The 17510-nt window shown below is 40.5% G+C and overlaps 1 protein-coding gene across 3 annotated transcripts in view; it reads right to left on the bottom strand.

Annotated features, from left to right (window-relative positions):
* Nucleotides 1-238: 238 nt before the first annotated feature.
* LOC110836812 (uncharacterized) overlaps nucleotides 239-17510 on the bottom strand; it is a 63970-nt gene continuing 46698 nt past the window's right edge. Inside the window, exons 7-24 of one of the 3 annotated variants that reach the window (XM_087349413.1) lie at nucleotides 13460-13585; nucleotides 12619-12741; nucleotides 11994-12251; nucleotides 11216-11380; nucleotides 7508-10774; nucleotides 6906-7016; nucleotides 6501-6620; nucleotides 5814-5919; nucleotides 4711-4856; nucleotides 4267-4467; nucleotides 3800-3920; nucleotides 2673-2809; nucleotides 1914-2053; nucleotides 1694-1796; nucleotides 1454-1482; nucleotides 1161-1238; nucleotides 941-1061; nucleotides 239-543 (exon numbers count right to left, since the gene is read on the bottom strand). In XM_087349413.1, the coding sequence (XP_087205539.1) occupies nucleotides 437-543; nucleotides 941-1061; nucleotides 1161-1238; nucleotides 1454-1482; nucleotides 1694-1796; nucleotides 1914-2053; nucleotides 2673-2809; nucleotides 3800-3920; nucleotides 4267-4467; nucleotides 4711-4856; nucleotides 5814-5919; nucleotides 6501-6620; nucleotides 6906-7016; nucleotides 7508-10774; nucleotides 11216-11380; nucleotides 11994-12251; nucleotides 12619-12741; nucleotides 13460-13585 (5459 nt within the window). In that variant the 3' untranslated portion in view covers nucleotides 239-436. Of the gene's footprint in view, nucleotides 544-940; nucleotides 1062-1160; nucleotides 1239-1453; nucleotides 1483-1606; nucleotides 1797-1913; nucleotides 2054-2672; nucleotides 2810-3799; nucleotides 3921-4266; nucleotides 4468-4710; nucleotides 4857-5813; nucleotides 5920-6500; nucleotides 6621-6905; nucleotides 7017-7507; nucleotides 10775-11215; nucleotides 11381-11993; nucleotides 12252-12618; nucleotides 12742-13459; nucleotides 13586-17510 lie in introns of those variants that run through there. The other 2 variants (XM_087349415.1, XR_015535288.1) reach the window with 2 other exon arrangements.

The following is a 17510-nucleotide window of genomic DNA, read 5'->3' as shown; positions in this document are numbered from 1 at the left end:
GTGAAAATTCATTTAAGCTCTTCAACGTATGCAACATTATTCGTACTTCTTTTCATACTAATTCATGTGTTATAGAAAAAACTGTTTTGTACCCTTGTACGATTTTAACCGTTTTATATGTACTGTGGAACTGACGGAGAGATGAAAGAGGCCTCCCTCAGCCTTGGTATAGTTTGTGTTTGACTAGGAATTGATTTTCTTATTTATTTTTTATTTCAGTATGATATTAAACTCACCATTATATAGCAATTTTTATTTATTTTACTTCAAAATAAAGGTAGTATATGATATAAAACATTATTTTACATTATTTAGGACAATAGATAAGAAAGTCTTACATACATACATCACACATGGTCACTCACTAAATTTCCTTCTAGTATACGTACTATGGATCTTCATTCTTCCTCTGAAAAAAATTTGTTACACATCGCACCTAGGAGCAGCAGTGTCGTCTAAGGTTCTGAGAAGCCCCATTTCTCTGGTGTTGCCAGTTTTTGGATCGTCGTAATGGTTTCCCATTGAGGTGTTGTGATTGGCGATCTGAAAGAAGTGGAACATGGTCAAGGTGAAGTTGGTGAAGATGCACTATACTGGCTCAGGTATTATCTTAAAGGATTTAATTGGTAACTACACAATTCCAGCCTCTGATCTGGACCTTATAGCATGTCTGAGACCTGCTATGAAGTAGTCATTTCAATCCTGAAGATGCAGTCTGCATGTTACTCCGAAGCTTCATAGCCACACATGTACATAATGTCACAACCCGGAAGACCAAATTTGCGGTAATTGTTTTTGTGGCTGTTCCTGAATTGTAAAATTAAAATTACGGTCTTGCTGCACTTCTCTAAAAGTTTCTTTGTATAGATTTTTTTCCACATAACTGAATACAGATGCGTGAGTCGCTCCAGGTTGAACGTTCGGTCATTACTAACCTTACCTGTGTTAGCACTAGCTGTGTTCATGTTGTAAGCTGGATTACCACCTTGATGAACAGTGAAGGTCCCAGCTATTACTTGTGTCCGTGTACGGCGGATGAAGCATCCTGCTGGTACCTGCCACTGCAATTCGACACGAGGAACACAAGGTTCAGTCTCATTCTGTGCATATAAATCGAGCAAAGCAAAGCAAAAGAAACCACAACAAAATGTCTTACTGACCGAATAGCTTGAAGTGGCGCTGTTTACTCCTGGTCTTTTTGGGCATACAACAGTCTTTCGGGCATAGCCACCAACATGCTATTAAATGAAAAATATATCGTGTCATATAAAAAACTGGGCGTAACATTATTCTGATGCTTGAATTGTGAGGTCTACGGCTAAGAATCACAAAGTATACATTAGATTCTATGATGAGGTCTACCTTAAAAATTATTAGAAAATATTCACTGAAAACAGCCAATGTGTTGTCATTTATTTGTGAAGGACAGACATGAGGTTAGATTTATACTTACAGGAGTCATTTCTTTCCGCAGATCAGCTTCTGAAATAGAAATAAAATTAATGGAGTACTATGAAAGAAATTACTTTCCCCGCAGTTTCAAGTCTGTTCACTCGTCTGCAATTACAAATATGTACAAGATGAAAGGAAAGTCGTCGTGCCTCACCATTCTTTAGGCTGCGCACGTCTCTTAAACTGTAACTAAATGTTCAAGGAACTCGGATCAAAGCAAAGAGTTAATGTTGGTGCATACCTTTAATGTGCACTGAGAAGTGGCACTTTGCCCGGTTGCCTGCAGCGTCATGAGCCAAATAATTCACGTGATGTAACCCGGGAGACATCTGTTGCCCTGGCTCCTGCAAAGTACGGCGTAACGTATTTATATGTGATATTAACACATTGACCCCCAGTATTTATATTCCATTTAATAACAGATAGACAAATGACAACAATTTAACATCTCATTATGTCACCTTAGATTTATATACTCGATCTACTCCCACATTATCGGTGAAGATGGGTTCGGCCCAGGAAACGGTCCTCGACACCTCGCCTGGCAGTAGCTGTACCTCAAATGACTGAGGACAGTCTCTCACACGTGGGCTCTCGTTATCTGGAAAGGTTGAAGAACCATGGAGTGGTTAAAAAGTGGGTTTATTTATTACTGATAGATTCTTTAAAGATACTATGGCAACTGCAAAGGTATTTTGGCCATAACCGTAAGAGAATGTAAGTATATTCTTAAATGAAAGCTGGAAGAGAAAATAAAAGACAAATTAATAAGTAACTTTTATCATTATAAGAAAAATATTTTTTCTAACTACGTTAGTTAGATTTTTATCGTACCAGAACATGCAGGAATACCTGGGGAAAATTCAGTACTTATGTGAGAGAAAACTGAATACAAAAGTTGATTAGAAAAACAGACGGGGACAGGCCACCTGAGAGATTTAGGCATAAATGGTAATATTAAGCTTGGTCTTAAAAGAGGCAGGATATGGGGCTGGACTGGATTAATCTGGCTCAGGATAGAGTTAGTGGTGAAACATGATGTTATTTAAGAGCCATGATATTTTTGACTGGCAGAGCGACTATAAGCTTCTCAAGAACTTAGATTTGTACTGTGAGAAATGTGATATTTGTGCCGATTTCTCTTGCTTTCAGTCGGTCGCAATACAAACGAAGTTACCCTATGGAATGCGTTATTCAGCTTTGCCTGGTATGCGACTTACCTCTCACGTAGACAATCACGCTGCAAGAAGCCGAACTGTTGTCAACAGGACTGTGGGCCCAGAATGTGATTTCTGTCTTCCCTGCATGCAAATCTGCCTCTAGTTGCTTGCCCCAGGCAGGGATCGAATCCACATACCTGCAAATACAACCACGTGTTTCTGATGCGCCATGTTGATTGGCGTCCTGTCGTAGGAAGTTTCATGTGCCAAGGTCAGATATAGTTCCTTCACACTTATACTCGTATATATTAGATTTTCTAGTTGTAACCTAATCAGTAAACAAGAAATTTTGGATTCTGGTATGCATGTAGTATTGTAAGTGGTAAGCAATGGCTCGTTGGAATTTTGCCTCATCTTCAACCCTTAAGAGGAGGTTATGTACTTCTCTGAAACGTTCCTGACCACCTACATGAATACGTCAGTCAATTCTCATTTGGACAACTGTGAAAGCCCAAAGCCTGAATGGTATTGCCAACTTTTCATTTAAGACGCACTTCAATTCAAATAGTTTATGTGCAGATATTCCAGCATTAATAAAACTATTTTATTAGTTGAGTATTTAAAATTAAATGGAGCGAAATACGTTGTTCAAACTTTCTTATTATCCACGACTATGTCAAAATAAGTAAAAAAAATGTCTGGAAAGTTATATTTTTTGGTTATATTACGACCCTATATAAACTCTCAACTTCAATCAAAGAATTTGAGCTATTTTTAATAACACTCATATTTCGCGTATCAACTTTAAAGTGCGTTTTTTATGCACTGCTTCAGATGCGAGTATGGACGTCATTAGGAATATTTTTAGAAATTAACGAAGTATAGATCACTTTATTTACTTTTTAAATGTTTGTCATGCTAGAGTAGCATTAGCCCATCATGTCCGATTAGGTGTCATTTTATTCATTAAGCCCCTCCAAGAGAACATTACGACGTGAACCCCATATGGAGTTACTTTTTATTTACGTGTTCTGTCTTGTGCCCCTAGACACTTGATCGACCTGGTTTGTAGCCGGATAGTTACACTTTTATAGTGTCACAAACTTTTCAAAGTTTGCTTTGACGTCTAATTTTAAAAAATCCTAAAAACTTAGTGTATAATGCCAGTAGTTTCTTGAGATACTGACCTCCACCAATCCATGTTTGACTTGGGTTGAGGAATTCTCACATGAACAAAGTTTTGATGAGATGGAAGGTCAATTTTAACATCCTGTGGACACTGGATGAATGGTCGTGGGACATCTGAAGCTGAAAAATTGTGTGGAGGACATTAGAAAGAATATTTTTAGAACACGTAAAAATTATTAATTGGACGAAACAATAAGTTAAACACAAATGAAGAATTGAAGAAACACCTAAGAAGGTGGATCACTCATTAGAATGACTGACATTAGGAACAAATGTTACGCTGATTACAGACTGTAAATGTGGAAATTTATGGAAAGACTTTACTCTATTTTGGAACACTTGCGGGAGACAGAAACTCAGGAATATTCCTGAATTGCATTCTGCATTTATCTCGTTCAAATAATTAAATTTTAGGGACTATTTCAAATGCTTGCTCGATGTATTTTTTAAACACTCCAGTACTCACGAACACAGGAAGTGCTGTCACCTGACCAGCGTCCGTCTTTCCCACAGCGTCGTGTGTGAGACCCATACAATTTGTTCCCCTTATAGCAGCGTATGTGACACTCGGCACCCGGCGGATACTTCATTCCAGGCGAATGTCCTGGACAGCGCACTTCTCCATGTTCAGGCTCAACCAAAGCATTGCATCCGGACTCCTTCTCTGCTGATAGCATGCAAACGATTCGAGAATTTGAAGTTAATTTCGCAATAAACATCTTCGAAGATAACGAAAGATCATGGCTGTAGCGCGTAGTTATTGTGGTCTCAGGCCCTCAGTGTAGACAGATTTTGATAAGTCATCGTTTGGTTTGACTACAGAATGAAACATGGAATTTCAATTCCAGTAAAAGGAATGTTTTAAAGTGTTTCTATTTAATTAAGTTTCCCCAAATTCACGACAAGTTACCTATGCAAGTACGCTGGTCTGCGTGCATAGTGAAGCCGTCGCTGCAGGCACAGAAGAAGCTGCCCTGTGTGTTGACACAGTCCATGTTGCACCCTCCATTTCGTGTCTCTGCGCACTCATCGATGTCAACACATTTGTTCCGATCCCTGTACATTAACCAAGAAAACCGAGGTTTTACGTCACAATAGTTAAAAATCAAAGTTGTGTTGAACTTTCGGACAAGAAAGGAAAATTAATCGTGATGTTAAAACAACTTTGAAGACCAAGAAAGAGGTCTGTTTTTCTTCGTGTCCAGTACACATCATCCAGAATGGTGTGCATTGGTGGTTAGCAGGATTCACGACCCATCAGTACATGGGTTCGATAGGGACCCCCTTTTCTGCGAGATGATGATGAAAGTGGAGTAATTGTTGGGATGCCAAGGAGAAACCGGGGAAACCCGGAGGAATACTCCGTGATGCCTAGATCACGGCCTTGCCCAACACAAGTTGTAAATCTGAGCACCGCCGGGAATCGAACCCGGGACCCCAGTATCTAACCGCTAGACCACCGTGGCGGATCTGGTGATAGTATTAAAATGTATCTGAAGAAAAGAGTTTGCAAGGATATGGATTAGCACAAATGTAAATTACTAACAGACATTTTATTGTCAGACTTGAGGTTCTCACAGCGGTGAATATGAAGATTTCTGTCTTCTGGGTTATTGCGCTGTGTAGTCTGGTCGATGTTAACCAACGTTTCAGAGGTCATACTGCCTCCGTCATCAGGGCCCTGATGACGGAGGCAGTATGACCTCTGAAACGTTGGTTAACATCGACCAGACTACACAGCGCAATAACCCAGAAGACAGAAATCTTCATTTTATTGTCAGTTTAATGTTTATAAAAGTTGGAACCACAAGGAAAAGGCTGTATTAATACTGTAAAAGTTCAAGAACAGAGCCGTGAATGTAAAAGATAACAGACAACAAAACATTTCCTACTTTCTTCGTGCCAAGGAGAATGCAGTGAGCAGGATTTGTAGAGAGATGTGAATAATGAGAGTTTGTTGCTATTTGAGGCAAATGTAATGGTACACCCGACTGACGCAATGTGTACTGGTACCTGGCATGGTGTTTATAGCCCGCGGGACAAGTGCAGTGGAAGGATCCATCAGTGTTGACGCACTCCTGGCTGCAGCCACCGTTGTGCATTTCGCATTCATTGACATCTGCAGAGAGATGAAATTGTTAAATTTAATGCATAAATAGCAGGTCTTCTGGAGATGTAACATGTGACGATACAATGTTAAATTACATATTTGTGGAAATCTGGACAGATTCTTAATTGATAGGTTCGCATTTCAAGTGACATTTAATCATATTTTGGAAGGATTGATCTTTAATTAGAAGTGCAGTTTGTTTCTCAACCATTTATCGTTCAGAGCGATAATTGCGCGGTATCATGGCGATAATAATACAAAATGTGTGATATAACAACCTTTCGTTTGTAAAACCTAACTTTAAAGATAAATATTAAAAAATCAATGCTTGTTTTTGTAGTGCAGTGACGCTCGTGAGTAAGTTTAAAAGTTAATGTATAATCACATTACATTAACAATGACAGGAAAATAACAGTAGTTTTCGCCGGTTCCTGACAAAGTAAATGCATCTATATTCAAATTCTATATAAATAATAATTTCCGTCTCATTTTATTAAGCGATCTGAACATAACTACATATCCAAAGAAATCAAATTGTCAAAAGCTTTCAACTTAGCCCACCGCCTTCTTCACCCGTGCGTTCTACTTACCGACACACCGGCCTTCATGTTGACGATATCCTGGCTCGCACAGACAGCGGTAAGATCCTACCGTGTTGAGACATTTACCATCGCATAACCCTCCCTCACTGTCAGAGCATTCGTCCAGATCTGAATGAAACACCAAAATACCCACAGTAACTAATTTGCGTTGTTTCGGAAACCTCAGTCTGGACTGTATTATGTAGAGGTCCAGAACATTTTTAGGCAAACGTTATTATTTTGTCGTCGATATAATAATTAATATGCAGGGAAACATTTTCTTCCTAATCCTTTCGTATGACTATGGGCCCTTTCTCTACTCAAAATTCTGCCTTTATCCGGGCTTCTTCATAATTTAGCAAACTGCATTTCTTCGCATCCTTTAACAAACTAGTTTTGATTGATATGTCTTACCCACACAGACGCCGCCCTGAAGACGATATCCTGGTTCACACTGGCAGTAGAAAGACCCCACAGTGTTCACACATCGACCCTCGCACACACCCGTCCTGCATTCGTCAATATCTAAAGGGGGGAAACTCATTTCTGAATCAGCCAGACCAACATTACTGTCTGATATTCCATATTTAACTCAATAACAAATTTGTCTGTCTGTCTTTCTGACTAGTTGAGCGACTATGAGCTTCTGCAGAAGGACTTTGATCCATTGAGTACAACTGTCGTAATCAAGTGGAGTGACTGAACTGAATATTCTTGAAAATTAATCGCACTAAAATACGAGATTGTAATTTTTTTCGTATTAATTTGAACAACTCAATAAAATAACGAATCATGGTTTAATATTTACACCGACAATGTCTGGCATATGTGAGATGATATTTTTAAGTAAATTCAATTTAGACCTAATTAAAAGCACGTCTTCGCCTGTACTCCTACATCTTATGAAGTGTTTTAATATAAGTAAGACAGGTTACAGTGCCAAAATGTAAAATTACACTAATTTATATCCACATTAAAATTAGCTCTGCTATTATTTATTCACTTATGGTACATACCTACACATTTCTTGTCCATCCTATGAAAACCATCTTTACAACCGCATTCATAGGAACCTGGAAAATTAACGCAGAAATGTTGGCAACCATGTTGCGAGTCTTCTTCACATTCATCGAGGTCCCGGCATGTCAAACCATCGTCCATGAGACGGTATCCAGGGAAACAGGAACACACCCGGCGACCATAAACACTTTCGCAGAGCTGGGAACATCCGCCATTGTCGACATCACATGGCATTTCCTCACCGCACTGTTTCCCGCCATCCAGAAGGCGGTATCCACGGGGACAGTCACACTTATAGCTGCCTGGGATGTTGATACATTTATGGGAACATTCTCCGTTCCTCATGGAACATTCGTTTAGGTCTATGCATTTTCGGTGATCTTCTGGTGACGATCTGTAACCTACCGAACAGCTGCAGTGGAAGCTACCATGAGTGTTAGTACAAATGTAAGAACAACCTCCATTTCGCACTCTACATTCATCAACGTCTACACAAATCCTTCCATTTTCATCGTCAATCAAATAACCAATCGGACACCCGCACCTGTAACTCCCCGCAACATTTATACAGTGATGCGAACATCCCCCGTTCTTCGCTTGGCATTCGTCGATGTCCTCACAAGTTTTGTCGTCTTCTCCCAAAGTATAACCGACCGGACAGATACAATTATAACTGCCAAGTGTGTTCAGACATTCATGTGAGCAGCCATTGTAGACGCTGTCCGAGCACTCATCAATATCAACGCAAGTTCTGCCATCGCGATGGTCTATGATATACCCAGAAGGACACGCACATTTTTCGTTTACGCATGAGTGAGAACACCGTGCACATTCGTTAGTTGAGATACAAGTGGTGTTTGTAACGCCATCGAGATGGCTTCCATCAGGACAGTCACACTTTGAACCCCCAGGCAAGTTGATACATTTGTGAGAACATCCTCCGTTCTCATGGAGACATTCGTCTATGTCCAAACACGTTTTAAAATCTTCGTCTATATAATTACCTTCTGGGCATTTGCAATGGACGCTTCCTACAGTATTAGAGCAGATGTGGGAACAACCGCCATTGTCCTCGAGACATTCATCCACGTCCGTGCAGGTCCTGCCGTCTCTAGCTAAAGTATATCCTTTGGGACAGAGACAAATAAAGCTGCCAGGAATGTTTTCACACTCATCAGAACATCCCCCGTCGTCTTTATTTTGGAGACATTCGTCGATATCTGTGCATGTCCGATTCCCAGTAAGAATATAACCTCGAGGGCAGTCACAATCGAAGCTCCCAAGAGTGTTGTGACAAATATGGGAACAACCCCCAAGGTCATCCGTCAGACATTCATTAACATCCACGCACGTTGTGTTATCATCGTCTTTCATTCTGAAACCTGTGGGACAAGCACAGTAAAAACTTCCGAGAGTGTTAATACAATGGTTAGAACACGGATCGGCGTTTGTGTCGCATTCATTTATATCTTCACATTTGGACGTGTCATCACGCTGCACTTGGAAGCCTGGCTCACACTCACAACGCCTTGATCCTTCGGTGTTAATACATTTGTGCGAACATCCTCCATTATGTACTGCACACTCATTTATATCCTCACAAGATTTTGGATCATTCGCTTCGAGACGGTAACCTTGCGGACATGCGCAGTGGTAGCTACCCTTGGTGTTGACACATTCGTGAGAACAGTCACCACCGTCTCTCTGACACTCATCGACATCATGACACGTCTTGTGGTCAATATCTGACAACTTGTATCCATTTGGACAGCTGCAGTGGAATCCCTTGCTATCCCCAGTGCAGAAATGTGAGCAACCACCGTTGTCAACGACACATCCATCCACCTGAACACACGTCTTACCATCATCTGCAAGAAGACGATGCCCTTCTGGACAAGCACACTCGACCCCTCCATCTGTGTTTGCGCACAGGTGTGAGCAGCCCCCGTTGCTGACCATACATTCGTTAATGTCTTCGCAGAGGCGTCCATTTGCTGAGAGCTGATACCCAGAGTCGCACGTGCAGTGGAAACTGCCCTGCTCATTCACGCATCCCTGAGAACATTCTTCTATTTCGTTTCCGTCGACACATTCATCGACGTCCTCACAAGTATGTCTGTCGTTGCCTAGCACATAACCGTGTTGACACTCGCACCTGAAACTTCCTGGCTCGTTGCTACACCTCTGGGAACATGGCTCATCAGCGCATTCATCAATGTCTTCACAAGTCATTTTATCGTTTCCTAGGCTGTAACCCTTCGGACATGTACAGTAGAAATTACCAAGCTTGTTTACACAGTCATGGGAACACAGAGTCGAATTATGAGCGCATTCATCGATGTCCTCACATGTTCTGTCGTCGTCCCCAAGCGCGAATCCTTCAGGACACACGCACTTGAAACTTCCCGGTAGGTTTACACACTTATGTGAACAACGCTCACCTGTATCATTTTCACCATTACCACTGAGACATTCATCAACATCCTTACAGGTCCTGAAATCTGCACCAAGTATAAATCCCTGAGGACACTGGCACCTGAAACTCCCAGGTTCATTGGTACATTCATGAGAACATCTACCACCTGTTTCATTTTCAAGATCACCACACTCATCAACGTCTTTACACGTTCTCAGGTCTTCACTGAGAATGTAACCGGAAGGGCACTTACACATGAAGCTTCCGGGTTGATTGACGCAGTGGTGAGAACAGCGCATGCCTGTTCCATTGTCTTCCACAGAATCGCCACACTCGTTCACATCCTCGCACGCGTGTAAGTCATCCTTCAGGATGAAGCCGGAGGGACAAGAACAGTTAAAACCTCCAGGCTCGTTAGTACAGATGTGGGAGCAGGGATTGTCTGTTTCACATTCGTCTATGTCTCTACACGACCTGAGGTTGTATTCTAAAACGAATCCTTCCGGACAGGTACACGTGAAATCGCCCTGCTCACTGACGCAGTCATGCGAACACTCTGTTTTCTGTTCTTCGGTACACACGTCGATTTCCTCACAGGTCCTTTTATCTGCTCCCAGACGGAAGCTGTGAGGACACTCGCAATAGAAGCTGCCAATTTCGTTTACACATTTATGAGAACAAACGAAGTCGGAATCATCTGCCTCTTCTTCGCATTCATTTAGATCTTCGCATGTTTTGTCATCGTCGCTGATGTCATAGCCATCAGGACAGATGCACTGGTAACCCCCTGGTTCGTTTGCGCAGCCGTGGGAGCATCCGGGTTTTTCCTCCAGGCATTCGTCTACATCTGCGAGGGGAAAAAGGAACAGCTTTGTGCAAAGTGCATCACGGATACCACAAGAACCTCATAAAACATAAATATACACATTTTCATAAAACTTATAACAATTATTTATTTTAATCCGTCTGATCACAATATTTAAAATTTCTTATAATTAAGATAATAAAATATTCATGTTCCGTATCGATTGATCGATTTACATTTCGGAACAATCAATCGATACGGAACATGAATGATATTTTATTATCTTAATTATAAGAAATTTTAAATATTGTGATCAAACGGATTAAAATAAATAATTGTTATAATATTCACAGTATGACGCAATTACACTATCTTATTCATAAAACTGTCGTAATTAACACACAGTTTATTTTAAAGAATGTAGAACTGTAATGGGCGTTTTTGATAGTTAATGGTAAAGTGTAGTAATGTTAGAGTACTAACCAACACAGTAGCCATCTTTTCCCGGTTTGTAACCCGCATTGCAGTTTCCAGGGTCATCTTCAGGACCATTTAACAGTCCTGCCTTCTCAGCACAGGTGTATGACCCTATGGTGTTCACACAACCCAATGGACACTTGATGTCTTCCATCTGGCACTCATCAATGTCTGAGAAAGGAAATTTTATCTGTTGGAAGTCAGTCATATGCGGGATACAACATGGAAAGCTTTATTAATCGATATACTTTATTCATATATTGCAACGTGAGATTAACTTGTAATTCTATACGTAAAAATATCAGGAAAGAACTCACATTCATGAAGAAGGTAGATATTATCTATCTGGAAATTATAAATATAAAATTAATTAGTAATGTATAAATTCAAGTTAAACGGAAATTACGAAATGTATAATTACATTTTTGGCGGGGAATGTAGTACGTATCGTGGAGAGGATAAATGAGTAGACCTACAAAAAGACAACCTGAGAGACCTAAGAGTACATGAATGGGTGATATCAGAGTTAATATTAAGAAACTAGTTTGTGCAAGTCTGTGAAACACATTCACCCTGAAGATGGCAATTTAATTTTTTTTGCCAAATTATTCGATAATTCTCAACATTGGACGCGGCCCATCCCAGAAGGCCGAAGTTGCACACTGAACTCCAGCCGTGAAAACCTAAGAAGCTAACTGATCGCGAGCCTATCAGCTCCCGGACTGCAGTCGTCTCTTAACATTCTGGTCTGCACTGTCGTTCCTGGCCGCTGCCGTGGTCTTACCTTCGCACGTCTTGTAGTCGTCACCGAGCATGAGGCCGGGAGGGCAGAGACAGAAGAAACTGCTGAGTGTGTTGAGACAGGAGTGGGAACATCCCCCGTTGTTGCGAGCGCACTCGTCCATGTCCTCGCAGCTGTGGTTGTCAGATGCGAGGCGTGTACCAGGGATTCCTTCGCAGCTGCATTCGTAGCTGCCCGGAAGGTTGCGGCACGAGTCCTGGCAGGGACCGTGTCCATTCCTCAGCAGACACTCATTCACGTCTGCAAGCAAACGACGACCTTCGAAGATGATCTACTATCCTGTCATCTGAATCCATCCAGAGGGCGGAATTTCAGTTTATATGTGACGTAGATATCCGTGAGACGGATCCTTTAGCTTAACATACGATCCAAACCATGCTGAGGCCAAGTATTCTCATGTACACAAAGTTTTGACCTTGTCACACGTGAAGAAAATGTCACTTTTGATCCAAATGGTCCCCGAACTGGAGGACTTTTGTCTTGATGACAGAGACACTAAGCGCCTCTGAAACGTCGGTCAATTTCTACGGCGCAATGTCCCAGCGGACAGTCATCTTCATACTTGTCGTTAGAACCTGAAATCTTAACAAGTATTTGGCTTTCTTACCAAGGCAAGACCTCCCGTTCGCTGCCAGACGGAATCCTTGTCGACAGGTACAGCTGAAGGAGCCAGGGATGTTGAGGCACACTGATTGGCAGCGACCGTTATCGACAGAACATTCGTCGATATCTGGAACACAAATTGCCGTCGTTAACTTGCGTGATACCGTGTAGACTCGTAGGTAGATATCAACGTTTCGGAGAAACATACTGTTTCCATCTTCAAGGCTGTAATTTTGCTTCTTGTTTTGTGTTTGTTTTTATGAAGAGAATATTTGGACCTAATAGAGAGGAAGTGTTAGTTTACTGGTGAAAATTTCTTAATGTGAGCTTCATAATTTGTAGTCTCAACCAAATGTTATGTACGTCGAATCAGAGTGACAGAATTGACATGACGTGTGACAAATGAGAAACTCAGAACGAATTTAATCTTATAAGCTTTAAAGGCGGAGACTACTTCATAAACTTGGGTGCAGATGGGGGATTTATATTAAAATGGACCTTAAGGACATTGGTATGGTATAGATTCAGTTGACTCGTTATCCGTTAGTGGACTCTTGTGAAGACAGTAATAGACCTTCGAGCTTCACTAAAGGCACGACCAGCTTCTGATGACGTATTCCCGCTTGAAGCAGTTTGGCTTATTTTAGTCGGAAGAGATACGGAGTTGCTTATTTCAGTACCAAATCTCAATTATCGCACGAGTTATCAATAAAGCTTTTATGAGTTTAATGTGGAGCCTTCAGTTTCAAGCAAGACGCGACGGACAGATGTACACAAATTATGCATAAAGCAGGTTTGCTGTATTATTCGAATTCAGCACTGGACATTATAAACGTGTATCTCACCCACGCACGTTCCGACACCGCGCAGACTGAAGCCCTGGTAACATGAACAGATGGGCTTTCCGGCCACCTCCTCACACACGTGGTCACATCCGCTCCTGTTCTCTGAACACCCGCCCGCCGAAACGTCTGAAACAAACAACTGCAGGCCAGACAAGAAATCTAAAGCGTAAATAACAAAATACAGTGTCTGACGCAAAGGTATATTTTTATTTTTATTTAGTATCATCTTGTAGATAGGGATTAGCTCTATCTAGTGGGCCCAACTGAGTAGGAACCTGAAGACGGAGATAGAGTCTCATCTCCGAAACGTCGTTTTTACGTTTTTTACGTTTTATTACTAGACGATGGATAATATCCAAGTAAATTTTTATTCAATTGACTCTTCACCATCGTCAAGAAGTTTTAGATTTGATATAATTCATTTGTTGTTTAAACAAATTCTCTTAGAAGTGATTTTTCAGGTCCTCACGTCGACGATTATAAAAATGCCTTTGATGGAGGCAGTAGTCGCCTCTGAAACGTCGGTCAGTTTCTTCCAAACTACACGACGCAGCATTTAAGAAGACAGCCATCTTCAAACTCTGCTGTTTATAACATTATATAAAGGTTTGAATCTGGCTCTTGAACAGAAAATGTCTGCAAACTTATTTAGATGGACGTAGCATGTAGCAAGAATGGGTGGTATTAAAATGTGAAAGCGTGAGAAAAGAAATCCACTTGGGAGACGCAGATATAGATAGGATGATAATATTAAAAGCGGATATTCGAGAAATAGGTGTGAGGATATAAACTAGATTAATGTAGCTCAGAATATGGTCCAGTGGCGTATCCATGTGAACATTATGGTTTGTATGGATTTTATTTGAGAATGTTTATGTTAAGAATCACTTTGCCATATAGGATAGGCATTTCTGGGACATTAACCGGGTCCCTCAGGATGGTACTTAAGTAGCAAGTAATGAAAAGCAACCTTCCTAAGATATCTGTAGTTAACAGAGCGTCTGAAGTGGACGTTTAACTAAACCAGTTTTCGAAGCGTAGTTTAGGAGTCGAACATACTAAGTTGTAACATGGCAAGTGGGTACTCGCTGGACTTGGTGATTCATCATAGAGACGTGTCCACATGATTCAATTATTGGACCGATCTCAGCAGGTATCGGGAATTAATAATGTCGGCTCGGTGGTATTAGCATAACCCACTGCCAGTCAACCTGTTTCTTCAACATTAATAAGTTTCCTATTCACTCCTCCGTCACTTTTAAAATTTTTTTAGTAGACGTCGATAACGGTAACAAGAGGATGAATTTCCTTACTTAGTGTCGTAACATCAACCACAAACAGCTGTGCCAAGTTTTGTTAGTATTTGTTGAGCGGAAGATTCGTGCCTTAACCTGAAAAATATTATCGCCTTAAAGAAATCAAATATAATAATAATAATAATACATTAATACGTAGATTTTATTTGTAAACGACAGAATTTATACTTTTATTAGTTCTAGCCTTCGCCAGAGCAATTTAAGATTAATAAAGACAAATAGGTGTAGAATCCTGGAGCATCAGACATGTTAATTTAACCACGACTCATCAAGCAGTTAAGGCGTTTTGACGAATTAACTATTCAATTCTGATATTTATCAGGTGGAGCCTTTCATGGTTCACTTTGTTTGTTGTACTTTGTGACAGGGTTAATTAATTGATTGATAATCTGCGTGGTTTGAAATCGTAAGAATAAATGTTTCGCTGTTGAGTGTAATGTACTATAACATTGTTTACTTTCAGTAGCGCCTGAGGAGATTTGTAACTAAGATATAGTAAAAGAACGCTGGAAATAACTGAAATATGAGGGGCTCCAAAATGGTTACTATTCTCCATAAATTGTGATCATCAAATCAAAGATTTCAGGTCCTCACGTCAGCGTGTATGAAGAAGACACGTCATCTTCAAAAAGATGTTATAAACGAGGCATATGAAAGGAATAAGACAATGAGAAATCATAAAAAAATGATTGGAAACACTACAGGAAAGAGACCGCCCAGAAGACCTAGTCGTAGATGGGAGAATTTTGTTAGGGAAAACGTGTGAGGGAGTGAGGACTGGATTAATGTCGTTCACAATACGGAGTGTTGGCCGGATCTTATAAAACGGTTATAAGTCTTCTGGTTCCATGAAAGGTAGAGGGTTTTGACTATCTGAGCGACTATCAGCTTCTCAAGAAGGACTTTGCTTTATGAAATTAACTCCCGGCTCCATTTGAAAGCATCCGTATGACTTTTATGTACTTTGGTAAGTTTTGTAATACCCTGGCAATGTTCGTGTTAGTTTTGTTCAAAGATCATTGTCTCCTGCAGCCTAAATGATGTTTTAATTTTTCTTTATTGAAAGGCATGTAAACCAACTGGGGAAAAGTCCATTTCCTACTTAGTTTCTAAAGCCAAGTTGCGTGCTGGAGTCTTTCGTGCTAGCAAGTCGTTAGCGCAGGTCTCTGAGTGGTTTCCTGTCAAGTTAACGCTTGTAAATACTAACCGTAGTCAGATCTTGGAACAAGTAGCAATTTAGAAGGCTTGGAACAACAACCACATAAATACAACAAGAATTCTTGTAAATTCTAAATCTACATGAACAGGACAGAGTTGACTGTCACTTCTGACTGTTTCTAGGAAGAATTTTCTGTGTGCATTTGTTACGAATACAGCGGGAGACTGTATTTTGATTAGGGGTTTATTTAACGACGCTCATACTAGACCTATATATCGTCGATTAATGCTATTATTAATTAATAATTAATTGGATAGAATATGGCTGGTCTCCGGGCTGACATTTGAGCCCAGGACCTCCTATATTCGATACTTGTTACACGATATGGTCTGACGGTTCAGATTTATTTGTATCTCAAGACGTGTAGTGACATCGCAGAAATGTTCTTGCTTCTCTTAAGACAATTATGTTTCCAGTGTTAACAAACTGAGAGACTTATTTGAACAACGACACAAAGTTACAGACTGCGGGCTTCGAATTTTTCTTATGCTGTCGCTAGAGCTCGGATTGTCTTCGTGTTCCACAGTTTGTGTGTTCGAGACAGGCTGGCTCATCCGTTCAGAACGATTGGGAGTGGTAGGACGAGAATCCTGTGACGTGGACCACTTTGACATTTAATTACCTGCCAATCCACGCAGTGGGTCTCAGAGGAGGAACACAGCATTATTTGACAAGAAAGAAATGTATGTCCCTGCGTTAAAACGTTTAGATTCTATTTCAGTGGATAATCGAGTATTGGCTTGCAGCGAGATATAATTACGTATATGGGATACTGGGAACGACCCGTTCTTCAAGTGCCTGAGCACTGCGGGTCCCAATTACGTATATGACAATAAGAATTGTGTATTAAAATTTTTAAATCCAAAAACAGAAGATCCTATACTGAATAGTAGTCAGTATCTACAAATTTAATCACATCTTAACTTCCTCGTGAATATAAAATTCATTTGTTACTGTCCTTTAAGAACAGTTGAATTCCGCCACGCTACGACCGAATGGCTAACTTTCTCATTTCGTACTTGGGATGTCCCGAGTTCAAATCTGAGCTCGGAGATAGGTTATCATGATTGAATATTTGGTGGTTTCTCTGTTCCTCCCAGGCAAACGCTGAGATAGTACTTTAAATTAGGCCACGACCTCTTCCTTCCATATTCTCCCCAATTTATTATTATCCTATTATTAGACGGTACATAGTTCGAACTACTGATTGTTTCCTTGAGACAAATACAAAAGCATTTCGAAAGATTTATTTGCTATCTTTTTATTATGATTTTCTCCTGGATTCTGATGACGTCAAAATGTACCTGTATTTACTTCTAAACTAGCATTTAACATTAGTAAAGTATTATGCATTATAAGTGCATTATTTCGGACCTCTGTAGTCACACGTGTAATGTATTAACAATTTAGTTTTTCAGGGTTTATTTGTTTGTGCATATGCAAACAGAACGGACACGTGTAACGGAATATGGTGTCACAGTTCTCCCGCCTCTTAAAATGCTCTAGGTGGTCGGGC

The sequence above is a fragment of the Zootermopsis nevadensis genome, unplaced genomic scaffold (genome assembly GCF_977971745.1).
Source record: "Zootermopsis nevadensis isolate Lab colony 2312 unplaced genomic scaffold, Znev_1.0 Znev_ptg000016l, whole genome shotgun sequence".
NCBI classification, from domain to species: Eukaryota; Metazoa; Arthropoda; class Insecta; order Blattodea; family Termopsidae; genus Zootermopsis; species Zootermopsis nevadensis.
Note: the sequence above shows the minus strand (reverse complement) of the source record. Positions and strands in the feature narration are given on the sequence as shown.